The sequence below is a fragment of the Chlorocebus sabaeus genome, chromosome 8 (genome assembly GCF_047675955.1).
Source record: "Chlorocebus sabaeus isolate Y175 chromosome 8, mChlSab1.0.hap1, whole genome shotgun sequence".
NCBI lineage: Eukaryota > Metazoa > Chordata > Mammalia > Primates > Cercopithecidae > Chlorocebus > Chlorocebus sabaeus.
Genome location: NC_132911.1, coordinates 127,763,586 through 127,778,777, shown reverse-complemented (window position 1 = coordinate 127,778,777; position 15,192 = coordinate 127,763,586). Strand labels below are relative to the sequence as shown.

Here is a 15,192-nt window from a genome sequence, read left to right as displayed (position 1 = left end):
TTGGAAGTTCTGGCTAGGGCAATCAGGCAAGAGAAAGAAATCAAGGGTATTCAGTTAGGAAAAGAAGAAGTCAAATTGTCCCTGTTGGCAGATGACATGATTGCACATTTAGAAAACCCCATCATCTCAGCCCAAAATCTCCTTAAGCTGATAAGCAACTTCAGCAAAGTCTCAGGATACAAAATTCATGTGCAAAAATCACAAGCATTCTTATACACCAGTAACAGACAAACAGAGAGCCAAATCAGGAATGAACTTCCATTCACAATTGCTTCAAAGAAAATAAAATACCTAGGAATCCAACTTACAAGGGATGTAAAGGACCTCTTCAAGGAGAACTACAAACCACTGCTCAGTGAAATCAAAGAGGACACAAACAAATGGAAGAACATACCATGTTCATGGATAGGAAGAATCAATATCGTGAAAATGGCCATACTGCCCAAGGTAATTTATAGATTCAATGCCATCCCCATCAAGCTACTAACGACTTTCTTCACAGAATTGGAAAAAACTGCTTTAAAGTTCATATGGAACCAAAAAAGAGCCCACATCTCCAAGACAATCCTGAGTCAAAAGAACAAAGCTGGAGGCATCACGCTACCTGACTTCAAACTATACTACAAGGCTATGGTAACCAAAACAACATAGTACTGGTACCAAAACAGAGATATAGACCAATGGAACAGAACAGAGGCCTCAGAAATAATACCACACATCTACAGCCATCTGATCTTTGACAAACCTGAGAAAAACAAGAGATGGGGAAAGGATTCCCTATTTAATAAATGGTGCTGGGAAAATTGGCTAGCCATAAGTAGAAAGCTGAAACTGGATCCTTTCCTTACTCCTTATACGAAAATTAATTCAAGATGGATTAGAGACTTAAATGTTAGACCTAATACCATAAAAACCCTAGAAGAAAACCTAGGTAATACCATTCAGGACATAGGCATGGGCAAGGACTTCATGTCTAAAACACCAAAAGCAATGGCAACAAAAGCCAAATTGAAAAATGGGATCTAATTAAACTAAAGAGCTTCTGTACAGCAAAAGAAACTACCATCAGAGTCAACAGGCAACCTACAGAATGGGAGAAAATTTTTGCAATCTACTCATCTGACAAAGGGCTAATATCCAGAACCTACAAAGAACTCAAACAAATTTACAAGAAAAAAACAACCCCATCAAAAAGTGGGCAAAGGATATGCATAGACATTTCTCAAAAGAAGACATGCATACAGCCAACAGACACATGAAAAAATGCTCATCATCAGTCACCATCAGAGAAATGCAAATCAAAACCACAATGAAATACCATCTCACACCAGTTAGAATGGCAATCATTAAAAAGTCAGGAAACAACAGGTGCTGGAGAGTATGTGGAGAAATACGAACACTTTTACACTGTTGGTGGGATTGTAAACTAGTTCAACCATTATGGAAAACAGTATGGCGATTCCTCAAGGATCTAGAACTAGAAATACCATTTGACCCAGCCATCCCATTACTGGGTATATACCCAAAGGATTATAAATCATGCTGCTATAAAGACACATGCACAGGTATGTTTATTGCAGCACTATTCACAATAGCAAAGACTTGGAATCAACCTAAATGTCCATCAGTGACAGACTGGATTAAGCAAATGTGGCACATATACACCATAGAATACTATGCAGCCATAAAAAAGGATGAGTTTGTGTCCTTTGTAGGGACATGGATGCAGCTGGAAACCATCATTCTCAGCAAACTATCACAAGAACAGAAAACCAAACACCACATGTTCTCACTCATAGGTGGGAATTGAACAATGAGATCACTTGGACTCGGGAAGGGGAACATCACACACCGGGGCCTATTATGGGGAGTTGGGAGGAGGAGGGATGGCACTGGGAGTTATACCTGATGTAAGTGACAAGTTGATGGGTGCTGACAAGTTGATGGGTGCAGCACACCAACATGGCACAAGTATACATATGTAACTAACCTGCATGTTGTGCACATGTACCCTAGAACTTAAAGTATAATAATAAAAAAATAAATAAATAAATAAAAAGGGGAAAAAAAAGAAATACACAGGCAACCAATGCTGAAGCACACAGATTTATAAATGAATTATTATTAGAGCTAAAGAGCAAGATAGACCCCAACACAATAATAGTCGGAGACTTCAACACCCTACTTTCAGCATTGGAAAAATCATCCAGACAGAAAGTTAACAGAAAAACATTGGACTTAATCTGTACCATGGAACAAATGGACATAATAGATATTTATAGCACATTTCTTCTAATGGCCACAGAATACACATTCTTCTCAGCACGTGGATCATTCTCAAGGACAGACCATATGTTAGGCCACAAAACAAGCCTTTAAAAATTCAAACCAATTAAAATTATATCAAGTATATTCTCTGATTACAATGGAATAAGACTACAAATCAATAACGAGAGAAATATTGGAAATTTTATGAGTACATATAAGCAATATATTCCTGAATGGCCAGAGGATCAATAAATAAATTAAGAAGGAAACTTAAAAATTTCTTGAAACAAGTAATGGATATACAACATACCAAAACCTATAAGATACAGCAAAAGCAGTACTAAGAGGAATGTTTATAGCAATAAGCACCTACATCAAAAAACTAGAAAAACATCAAATAAACAACCTAATGATGCATATTAAAGAATTGAAAAAGCAAGAGCAAACAAACTCAAAGTTAGTAGAAGGAAAGAAATACAGAGCAGAGCAGAAATAAATGAAATCGAAACAACATAAAAATAATAAAAAAGATCAACAAAACGAAAAATTAGTTTTTTGAAAAGATAAACAAAATTGACAATCCTGTGGCCAGACTGAAAAAAAAGAGAAGACCCAAATAAATAAAATCAGAGATAAAAAAGGAGATGTTACAACACATACCACAAAAATTCAAAGGATCATTAGAGATTGCTATGAACAACTATGTGCCAATATATTGGAAACCCTAGAAGAAATGGATAAATTCTTAGACATCAACAACCTACCAAGATTGAATCATAAAGAAATGCAAAACCTGAACTGGCCAGTAATAAGTATGGTGATCCAAATCATAATAAAAAGTCTCCCCACAAAGAAATGTCCGGGACTCCATGGTTTCAATGCTGAAATTCACCAAACATTTAAAGAAGAACTAACACAAGTTTTTTCAAGATGGTGGACTGAAGGCATGGTTACCATGACTCTACCACTTGGAAAGACAAAATAGTGTATAAAGATTCACACTGTGAGCTTTTTTTCAAGAAACAATGCAGGAACTTAACAGGAATACTGAAAGAAACTACAGACCCTTTGAAAGAAACAGTGGGCTGCAGCCTAAACTGTGAGCCAGGCAGAATATTTTAAGTCCCCAGACTGTGAGGAGGGGATAAATTGCCTCTGGGATATACACTCCCACCAGAGAATCGCACAATCCAGGCCATGGAGGAAGACCTTTACCCTACCAAGTGCTGGAATTTATTTAGGGAGCAAAAAGAAATATAAAAGTAGACACAGCCACAGGAATAGTTACGCATACATTCCCAATCTCCAGTACAGATGGAGGGAAGCGATTCCTGATCCTACCTCACAGGGGACGTTTTAGAAGCCTGCCAGCTAACTCAGGTGATGGTTGCAGGTTTACAGAAGCCCCCAACTGAGAGGTACAAAATAATCTCAAGTGGGGACAAACTCCCTTGGCCAGAACTGGGGGACAAGTGGGAAATGTGTGCAGCCACAAGTGCTAGAGCTGGGAGCCTGGGTTTTGTGGGTGAACTGGGAGGTGTGTGGCCTGCAAGCTGTAGTTGCCATCTCTGCCAGGGAAGGCTTATGACCTGGGGCAGTTATAAGTTCTGAGTGCAGACTGCCTGGAACTTAGCTAGCTGCTGCTGGTGGAATACCATGGGTGAAAGATCTGTCTTGCCAGTGTGGGGGGGTTGGGTGGGGCTTACTGCTGCATGCTACCCCCGACTCCTTCTTTGGACTTTTCTGTACAGAAAAGGCAGCTGTGCTCTTCCTTGAAACATTGCCCCAGTGGTCAGAGAACTGTTTCCCTAACTTCCCATTGGAGCTGCTGCTTGCCCTGCATGTGAAGAGCCAGAGTGTGCACTTGCCAGACCCAGACCTAGACCACACCTGTCTTTGAGCCTCCACCCACCATGGTAACATAACACAAAGGACAAAATTTGGAAGCTCTGTGGTCCCACCCATTGCCTGAGACACCAGAGTACCTCCTCTGGGCAACATAAGGCAAGCACAAATCCCACCGCCACCACTGCAGCTGATACTTTCTTGCAAGCACCACCTCCTGGCTGGAGGCCAACCGAAACAGTCTATTACAGCACCTTCAGGTAGAATAAAACTTGCTTTATATTCTTCAGGAAGGAGAAAACTTGTGCATGGCCTTAACTAACAACAGTGCTGGGCACCCTGGATAAACAGGAGGTCCTAAGTCTGCCTACATGATCAGTTCATTATTACTACAACCGGAATTTGAGAAAGCCAACACATTAAGGCTATTTATAACCAGAGAATCTCACAGAGTCTACATCACTCCCCTGGCCACCCTCATTAGAACTGGTGCTGGTAGCCACTGCTAGGAGACTTGAGGACAGACCACATCACTGGATCATTTGCAGGCATTTTCACAAACAAGCCTGGATTGTGGCAACCCCACTGGGTGTCTAGACCCAGAGGAACAGCAGCATTCACAGTAGTTTGGCTCTCAGGGACTCCTACTCCGAGGGAAAGGGGCAGTGCATCATATTAAGGGAGCACCCTGTAGGGCAAAAGAATCCACACAGCAGGCCTTGAGTTCCAGAACTTTCTGCTGGTGGGAAGTTTCTTTTAACAGAGGCACAGCTGCAGCGCTGGGCTCAGCAGGGTAAATCTGTAACTCTACCCCCAAAACAGTCAGGCAGCCCTGGTGCTCATTCAGGGTCTTGGAGAAGGGAATGTCTTTTCCCCCTTGTCCACCACTGCAGGCATAGCTACAGCTTCTCTCACAGAAGCTCTGTATGGGTGTACCTATTGACAGACTTTCTGGGTGTCTGCTTCCTCACAGAAGAACCGCCCTCAAAGTTCAGGCTTGCACGAGGGGTAGATTCATAATCTCTAACTACTTGGAATATCAACATTCCTGCAGATGAAAATAGGTGCCTATCTGATCTGAATAGCTGGAACACTGGTTTAGGAGTGTGACTGGCAGGTGGATTGTTTTTGTGCTTGCCTGGCATGGAAGCTGAGGTGGCTTCCACTTTTCCCCCTAATAAGTCCTCAGTTCATTACACTGAGAGCTCCCCTAGCCACCTCTGTCAAGGTTGGGACCTCTGCCGATCATTGGATATTGCATTTACCCACCTGCTTTAGCCACAACCGGTTACTATTCACGAACACCTCTCCTACTGGCCTGAACCTGAACTCTTCAACCCAGTACATAAAATACTGGGGAAAAAGGTTAATTTAAAAATGCACACCATAGGGGAATGAGATAGGCTTCAAGAGACCTCTGCCATTTCAGCCCCAGAGGAAACAGTGAATTTGTTTACACACCGAGCACATGGTTACTACAACCAGCCTCTGAGGAAATCGTAATACAAAGACTGTCTACAAACAAAGAACTCAAACAGAGTATTCACCATTAAAGCCACCAGAGCTGACTTAGGCTACAAGAAACGATAATTATTAAAGTCTAATTCTTAGAGGGTAAAAAAATATTTAAAGAAACACAGTCAAATCAAAATTAAATCCAAGAATAATTAGAGGAAATAGTCTACCCAAATGAGAAGAAACCAGAAAAATAATTCTGGCAATATGACAAAAGAAAGTTCTATAGCACTCCCAAAAGATCGTACTAGCTCTCTAGCAATGGATCCAAACCAAGATGAAACTTCAAAATACTAAAGAATTCAAAAGATTGATCAAGCTACTCAAGGAGATATAAAAGAAAGGTAGAAAAACAACATAAATAAATTTTAAAAACAATTCAGAATATGAATGAAAAATGTTCTAAGGAGATGGATATTTTAAAGAAAAACCAATCAACTTCTGGAAATGAAGGACACATTAAGGGAATTACAAAATACAGTGGAAAGTTTCAACAGTAGACTAGACCAAGTAGAAGAAAGAATTTCAGAGCTCAAAGACAAGGCTTTTGATTTAACCCAATCAGACAAAAACAAAAAAGAATTGAAGGAAATGAACAAAGTCTCCAAGAAATATGGATTATGGCAAAATGTAAAAATAATTGGTGTTCCTGAGGGAGAAGAGAAAGCAAAAAGTTTGAAAAACTTATTTGAAAAATAATTAAGGAAAAATTCACTGGCCTTCTTAGAGATTTAGATACCCAAATATAAGAAGCTCAAAGAACTCCTGGGAGATTGATTGCAAAAAGGACATCATCAAGGGATATAATCATCAAGCAGAATATACATTCTTTTCATCAGCATGGAATATTCTCTAAGATAGACCATATGATAGGACACAAGTCTCAAACTTTGTAAAAATTGAAATCATATCAAGTATCTTCTCAGACCATAGAACAAAACTAGATATCAATTCCAAAAGGACTCTTCAAAACTACAAATACATGGAAATTAGTCTGCTCCTGAATGATTTTTGGTTTAACAATGAAATCAAGATGGAAATTTAAAAATTCTTTGAAATAAATGATAATAGTGACACAACTTACCAAAACTTCTGGGCTACAGCAGAAGCAGTGCTAAGAGGAAAGTTTTTAGCACTAAATGCCTACATCAAAAAGTCTGATAGATCACAAATTGACAACCCAATGTCATACCTCAAGGAACTAGAAAAATAGCAAAAAACCAAAACTCAAAGAGCTAGCAGAAGAAAAGAAATAACAAAGATCAAAGCAGAACTAAATGAAATTAAAACCAAAAAAATAGGAGATCAATGAAACAAAAAAATGGTTCTTTAAAAACATAAACAAAATCAATAGATCATTATCTATATTAACCAAGAAAAGAAGAAGATGGAAGATACAAATAATCTCAATTAGAAATTAAAATGGAGACACTACCACTGACACAACAAAAATACAAAAGATCATTCAAGACTACTATGAACACTTCTATGTAAACAAACTAGAAAATCTAGAGGAGATGGATAAATTCCTGGAAACATACAACATTCCTAGATTAAAAAAGGAAGAAATAGAAACCCTGAAGAGACCAACAACAAGCAGTGAGATTGAGTCAGCAATAAAATAAAAAAAAAATGCCAACAACAAAAAAAATCCTAGGGCCAGATGGATTCACAGCTGAATTCTACCAGACATTCATAAAAGAGTTAGTACCAATTCTACTGAAACTGTTCCAAAAGATTGAGAAAGAGGGAATTCTTTCTAACTCATTCTGTGAAGCCAATATCACCCTGATTCCAAAACCGGGAAAGGACATAATGAAAATAGAAAATCACAGACCAATATCCCTGATAAACACAGATGCAAAAATCTTCAACAAAATACTAGCAAACCAAATCCAACAGCACATCAAAAAGAAAATACACCATCATCAAGTACGTTACATTCCAGGGATGCAGGGATGGTTTAATGTATGAAAGTCAATATAAGTGATACATCACATAAACAGAATTAAAAACCATATGGTCATCTCAAGAGATGCAGCAAAAGCATTCAATAAAATACAGCATCATTTTATGATTTAAAAAACCATCAGAAAAGTAAGCATGGAAGGGACATACCTCAAAATAATAAAAGCCCTATATGAAAAACCCTCAGCCAACATTATATTGAACAGGGAAAAGTTGAAAGCATTTCCCCTAAGAACTGGAACAGGACAAGGATGCCACTCTCACAACTTCTATGCAACTTAATACTGGAAGTCCTAACCAGAGCAATCAGGCAAGAGAAAGAAATAAAGGGCATTCAAATAGGAAAAGAGGAAGTCAAACTATTGCAGTTTGCTAATCATATAATATACCTAGAAAACCCTAAAGGCTCCTAGACTTGATAAACAAATTCATCAAAGTCTCAGGTTACAAAATCAATGTACACACATCCATAGCACTGCTATATACCAACAACTTCCAAGTTGAGAATCACATAAAAAACTCAATCCCTTTTACAATAGCTGCAAAAAAAGAAAAAAACAAAAAAACAAAAAACTAGGAATATACTTAACCAAGGAGGTGAAATTTCTCTGCAAGGAGAACTACAAAACACTGCTGAAAGAAATCATAGATGACACAAATGGAAACACATCTCATGCTCATGGATTAGAAAACTTAGCATTGTGAAAATGACCATACTACTCAAAGCAATCTAGAAATTCAACACAGTTCCTATCAAAATACCAAATCATTTTTCACAGAATTAGAAACAATCCTAAAATTCATGTAAAACCAAAAAAGAGCACACATAGCCAAAGCAATCCTAAACAAAAAGAACAAATCTGGGAGCATCACATTACCTGATTTCAAGTTATACTGCAAGAATATAGTTACTAAAACAGCATGTTATTGGTATAAAAACAGATACATAGACCAATGGAACAGAATAGAGAACCCAGAAATAAAGCCAATACTTACAACCAACTGAATTTTGACAAAGCATACAAAAACATAATTTGGAGAAAGAACACCCTATTTAATAAATGGTGCTAGGAAAACTGGATAGCCACGTATAGAAGAATAAAACTGGATCTGTATCGTATACAAAAATCAACTCAAGATGGATCAAGGACTTAAATCTAAGACCAGAAACCACAAAAATCCTAGAAGAAAACATAGGAACTAGAAGTAGATCTACCATTCAATTCAGCAATCCTACTACTGGTTATCTACCCAAAGGAAAAAAGATCATTATATCAAAAAGACCCCTGCATGTTTATGTTTGTTTCAGCACAATTCACAATTGCAAAGATATGGAACTAACCTTAATGCCGATTGATGAATGAGTAGATAAAGAAAATGTGTTATACATACACTATGGAATACTACTTAGCCATAAAAAAGAATAAAATAATGTCTTTTGCAGCAGCTTGGATGGAGCTGGAGGTCATTACTCTAAGTGAAGTAACTCAGGAATGGAAAACCAAATACCCTATGTTCTCACTTATAAGCAGGAGCTAAGCTATAGATATGAAAATCATACAGAATGGTATAACGGACTTTGGAGACTCAGAAGGAAGAGGGTAGAAGAGGACAAAGGATAAAAAACTACACACTGGGTACAATGTACACTACTTAGGTGACGGGTGCAGTAAAATCCTAGACTTCACTATGGATGAATACAATTCATCTATGTTACCAAAAACTACTTGTATTACTAAAACTACTCATATTTTTAAAATATTTTTTAAAAAGAATTCCAATACAGAAAATGGAAGAGGACAGAATACTTCCAAACTCATTCTACAAGGCCAGTATTACCCTGAGACCAAAACCATACAAAGACACACCAAAAAAGAAAATTACAGGACAATATCCCTGATCAGCATTAGTGCAAAAATCCTCAACAAAACACTAGCAAACCAAATTTGACAACACATTAAAAATGTGACCAAGTGGGATTTATACCAAGGATGCAAGGATAGTTCAACATACACAAATCAATATGATACATCACGTCAACAGAATGGACAAAAACCATGTGATCATTCCAACTTATGTTGAAAAAGCATTTGATAAAATTTAACATCTCTTCGTGATTGAAAAACTCTCAAAACACTGAGTACAGAAGGAACATACCTCAATCCAATAAAAGCAATATATGACAGACACACAGCTAGTTTCACACTGAATGGAAAAAAAACTGAAAGCCTTTCCTGTAATAGCTGGAACAAGAAAAACATGCCCACTTTCATCTCTGTTACACAACATGATACTGGGAGTCCTAGAGAGAGAAATCAGACAAGAGAAGGAAATAAAGGGCATCCAAATAGGAAATGAAGTAGGCAAATAATCCTTGTTTGCCGATGATATGATCTTATATTTGGAAAAACCTAAATACTCCACCAAAAAACTGTTAGAACTGATCAACAAATTCAGTAAAGTTGCAGGATGCAAAATCAACATTTAAAAATCAGTAGCATTTTTATATGCCAACAGTGAACAATGTGAAAAGGAAATCAAGAAAGTAATCCCATTTACAATAGCTGTAAATAAAATAAAATACCTAGGAATAAACTTAATCAAAGAAGTGAAAGATCTCCACAATGAAAACTATAAAACACTGATGAAATAAATTGAAGAGGACACAAAAAAATAGAGACATATTCCATGTTCATGGATTGGAAGAATCAGTATTGTTAAAACATCCACACTACCCAAAGCAAACTACAGATTCAATTCAATCTCTATCAAAACCAATGACATTCTTCATAGAAATAGAAAAAATCCTAAAATTTACATGGAACCACAAAAGACACAGAATAGCCAAAGATATTCTAAGCAAAAAGAACAAAACTGAAGGAATCATACTACCTGATTTCAAATTATGCTGCAGAGCTGTAGTAACCATAACAGTATGGTACTGGCATGACAACAGACACATGGACCAATGGAACAGAATAGAGAACCCAGAAAAACTATTCATCTATAGAGAGCTTTTTTTTTTTTTTTTTTTGAGACAGAGTTGCTTTCTGTCACCCAGGCTGGAATGCAGCGGTACTCTTGGTTCACTGCAACCTCCGCCTCCCGAGTTCAAGCGATTCTCCTGCCTCAGCCTCCCGAGTAGCTGGGATTACAGACATACACCACCATGCCAGGCTAATTTTTGTGTTTTTAGTAGAGACGGGGTTTCACCATGGTCTCGAACTCCTGACCTCAAGATCCACCCGCCTCAACCTCCCAAACTGCTGGGATTACAGGCGTGAGCCACCATGCCTAGCCAGTGAACTCATTTTTGACAAGTCTCAAGAACAAATGTCGGGAAAAGGACAGTCTCTCCAATAAATGGTGCTGGGTAAACTGGATATCCATATAAAGAAGAATGAAGCTAGACCCCTATGTTCCACCATATACAAAAACCAAATCAAAATGGATTAAAGACTTAAATCTAAGGCCTCAAACTATGAAGTTACTGTAAGAAAACACTGGGAAAACTCTCCAGGGCATTGGTCTGGGCAAAGATTTCTTGAGTAATATACCACAAGCATATGCAACCAAAACAAAAATGGACAAATGGGATCACATCGAGTTAAAAAGCTGATGTACAGCAAAGAAAACAATTCATAAAGTGAAGAGACAACCCACAGAACAGAAGAAAATATCTGCATCCTATCTATCTGACAAGTGATTAATAACCAGAAGATATAAGGAGCTCTAACAACTTTATAGGAAAAAAAAACCCAATAATCTGATTTTAAAATAGGTAAAAGAGCTGAATAGACATTTCGGCAAACAGGCATATGAAAAGGTGCTCAGCATCATTAATCATCAGAGAAATGTAAATCAAACTTCAATTATGTATCGTTTCACCAGTTAAAATGGCTTGTCTCCAAATAACAGGTTAATAACAATGCTGGTGAGGATGTAGAGAAAAGTGAACCCTCATACACTGTTGATGGGAATGCTAATTAGTACAACCACTACGGAGAACAGTTTGGAGGTTCCTCAGAAAACTAAAAATAGAACTACCATATGAGCCAGCAATCCCACCATTGGATGTATATCCAAAAGAAAGGAAGTTAGTATATCAAAGAGATGTCTGCACTTCTATGTCTGTTATAGCACTGTTTACAATAGCTCAGATTTGGAAGCAACCTAAATGTCCATCAACAGATGAATGGATAAAGAAAACGTGATGCATATACACAATGGAGTACTATTCAGCCATGAAAAAGAATGAGATCCTGCCATTTGCAGCAACATGGATGGAACTGGAGGTCATCATGTTAAGTGAAACAAGCCAGGCACTGAAAGACAAACTTCACATGTTCTTACTCATTTGGAGAAGCTAAAAATTCAAACAATTAAACTCACTGAGATAGAGAGTGGAATGATGGTTACCAAAGGCTGGGAAGGGTAGTGGGAGGCAGAGGAGAAGTGCAGATGGTTAATGGGTACAAAAATATCATTCAGGCCGGGCGTGGTGGCTCACGCCTGTAATCCCAACATGCTGGGAGGCCGAGGTGGGCAGATCACAAGGTCAGGAGATTGAGACCATCGTGGCTAACACAGTGAAACCTCGTCTCTACTAAAAATACAAAAAATTAGCCAGGCGTGGTGGCGGGTGCCTGTAGTCCTAGCTACTGGGGAAGCTGAGGCAGGAGAATGGCATGAACCCGAGAGGCGGAGCTTGCAGTGAGCCAAGATTGCGCCACTGCACTCCAGCCTGGGCGACAGAGCAAGACTCTGTCTCAAAAAAAAAAAAAAAAAAAAAAAATCGTTCAATAGAATGAATAAGATCTAGTATTTGATAGTACAACAGGCTGAGTACAGTCAACAACAACTTATTGTACATTTTTAAATAACTAAAAGAGTGTAATTGGATTGTTAGTAACCAAAGAAAGGATAAATGCTTGAGGTGATAGATACCCTATATACGCTAGTGGGATTATTACATATTGTATAGCTATATCAAAATCTCATGTATCCCATAAATATATACCCCTACGATGTACCCAAAAAACTTCAAAATTAAATTTAAAAGAAAATAAATCTATCCCCTATATATTGACAATAGGGTAGACAAGGAATTGTTCATCTCATTCTGAGATGCAAACCTCCACCAGAGTGCTATTATCTTCATGTAAGGCACTAACTCATTTATTCAAGAAATAGGTACTAAATCCATGCTATGTGCCTGGCACTGTGCTTATCTGTACTTACCAATAGAAACTTCAAAGCTGATGGGTTTATCTCCAATCTTCCGGTCAATCATGGTAGCTTCAAAAAACGCTCCAAAGAGTAAAAATTCCTCATTTTTTTCTGGTACAATCTACAGAAAGAAAACAAAATTATTAGGCAGAACTGGCTTTTTCTCTCATTAGGCAGCTGATTTTGTGATGCTGGCCTCATCCAGCATAATTTATAAACATTTGGGAATCTGTTTCAGCCTGAAATGGCACAGCATTTCCCCCCAGATCAAATGTATGAATCAGGATCTGCAAACTGCAGATCCAAATTTAGTCATTCATCTAGAATGATGCCGTCTCAACCTTCCGAGCTTCTACCTTAAAACAAAACTCCTTTTATTTTAACAAATAAACTTGGTGTGCACATCCTTCTAGGATGCTGCTGGTGAGACATGGGTTTGGAATTACCTTCTGGAGATTGGGGTTTCAGAAAACAGAAAATCAAAGATAAGAAACAGAATTACAGTATAAAATCCTCAGATTTGAGCATAACTTTATGGCTTACACAGGGTAGTCAGATACAGTATGTTGTTTGTTCCTCCTTGCAACCTTAAGAGGCCAAAATTTGGATCATTCCCATTTAACAGATAAGAAAACTGAGGGAACTAAAGCTTGAGGTTGTCAAGTAATTTTCCCAAGTATACTCATCACAGACCCAGTGCTCTTTGAATTCAAACATGTATTAACCCAGTGCATTAACGCTGACCAGAATCAAACCTTACTTCCCCAAATAAGCAAGTCCAGATAAAAAGAAACAGCAGATTAGTCACATGTATAAGCACTGGCCAATCATGTGTATCCAGGGTGTGTTACATGCACTGTGGTTGCTGCTGTGAAGGGTACACAGGTCCCAGAATCACAGGTGCCTTCATATTAAAAAGGACCTTAGAGTTCATTTACTCCAACCTCTACATTTTACCCGAATAAACTAATGCTCAGAGATACTAAGCAGCTTCCCAAGGTCACACACAGCAAAGTAAAGTCACCCAAGACTCAAGGCCTGGTTTCCAACAAGGCTGCCTTCTCAAGAAGCCCACAGTCTGGAAGACTAGACTATAACAAGTTGTAAGACAGTAGTCATCACAAGGGAATACACAATTATTTGCAAATGACTCTTATTGACAAGGAAAAAGACTGATGCTTCAGGGAGTGGATGTTGCTGGATCCACTGACACAGCATTTCATTTCTGAGCTAAGAGGCTAAGTCAACTGGAGCCATACATTCTGTGCTTCCTGGTTTTGCAACTGGATTTGTTGAACTCTGCAGAAACGGCCATAAGGACAATCTAAGGAAATAAAGCAATTGTGGCCCCAGGGATCAAGAGCTCCATTAAGTCGAGAGCCCTAGACAGGTGCCTCAGAGAGCCAAAGGGTTTCCATATCATTAGGTGAATGATACCCCCTTCTTTCATACAGAAGCTACTGTGGTGCCAGTCTTCCTAGGAAATGTTCCTTGTGACCAGAAAATGTCGAACAGGGAGAGGCTCAGTGCTGGATCTTAGTCATCTAGCATACCCTCCTCCTACCACTCTATCCACTGAATATTAACTAGCCTCCTATCTCACCTTCCTGAGGCTGAGTTTACTCTCTAGGAGGAAGTTAAAAACCATGGAGAGAAGCTGGGTGTGGTGGCACACACCTGTAATGTCAGCTACTCGGAAGGCTGTGGCAGGAAGATCATTTGAGCCCGGGAGTTTGAGGCTAGCCTGGGTAACATAGCAAGACCCTGTCACTAAAAATAAAAGCCACAAAACGAGGAACTACTAAGAGACCTGGAGGGAATGTAGGCCATGTAGCCAAGAGAAGAATTTCAGGATCCAGAGCCAGACAAACAAATCCTTCTTTAAATCTCAACCCTTCCACTCCCAGGCTGATTGACTTTAAGCAAATCATGTCTATTCTCTGGGTGTCACGTTCCTCACCTGCGAAATAACCACCATCATTGGGCTTTCAGGGAGGAGAAGGGGCAGAAATGATATCATTCATGTCAAGCACCTAGTAAAAAGCCTACACATATCACCATAAATGGCAGTCAAAATAAGTATTTCAGCAGGGCAGAATTGATGTCTTAATTCCACCCATCCCACAAGGTTTAACTCAAATGTCTTTCCATTCTGGAAGCACATCTCAGCTCCTCAAGCTGGTAAAATGATGATAGGTAATGTTTACTGACCTCTTACTATGCGTGAGATATGGTATTAAGAATTTTGCCCACATTATATCCTGTAATTCCACAACTACACCAGGAAAGAGGCATTTCTACTTTACTCACTCACAGACGATGACACTGCAGTCTAGTGAGAGATTAAATCTCTGCCCAAATTATTAA

The 15,192-nt window shown here is 38.5% G+C and overlaps 1 protein-coding gene across 1 annotated transcript in view; it reads right to left on the bottom strand.

Moving 5' to 3' along the window:
- FER1L6 (fer-1 like family member 6) overlaps window positions 1–15,192 on the bottom strand; it is a 266,543-nt gene that overhangs the window by 123,544 nt on the left and 127,807 nt on the right. Inside the window, exon 12 of the mRNA XM_038000171.2 lies at window positions 12,838–12,946. Coding sequence (XP_037856099.2) covers window positions 12,838–12,946 — 109 coding nt within the window. The remainder of the gene's footprint in view (window positions 1–12,837; window positions 12,947–15,192) is intronic.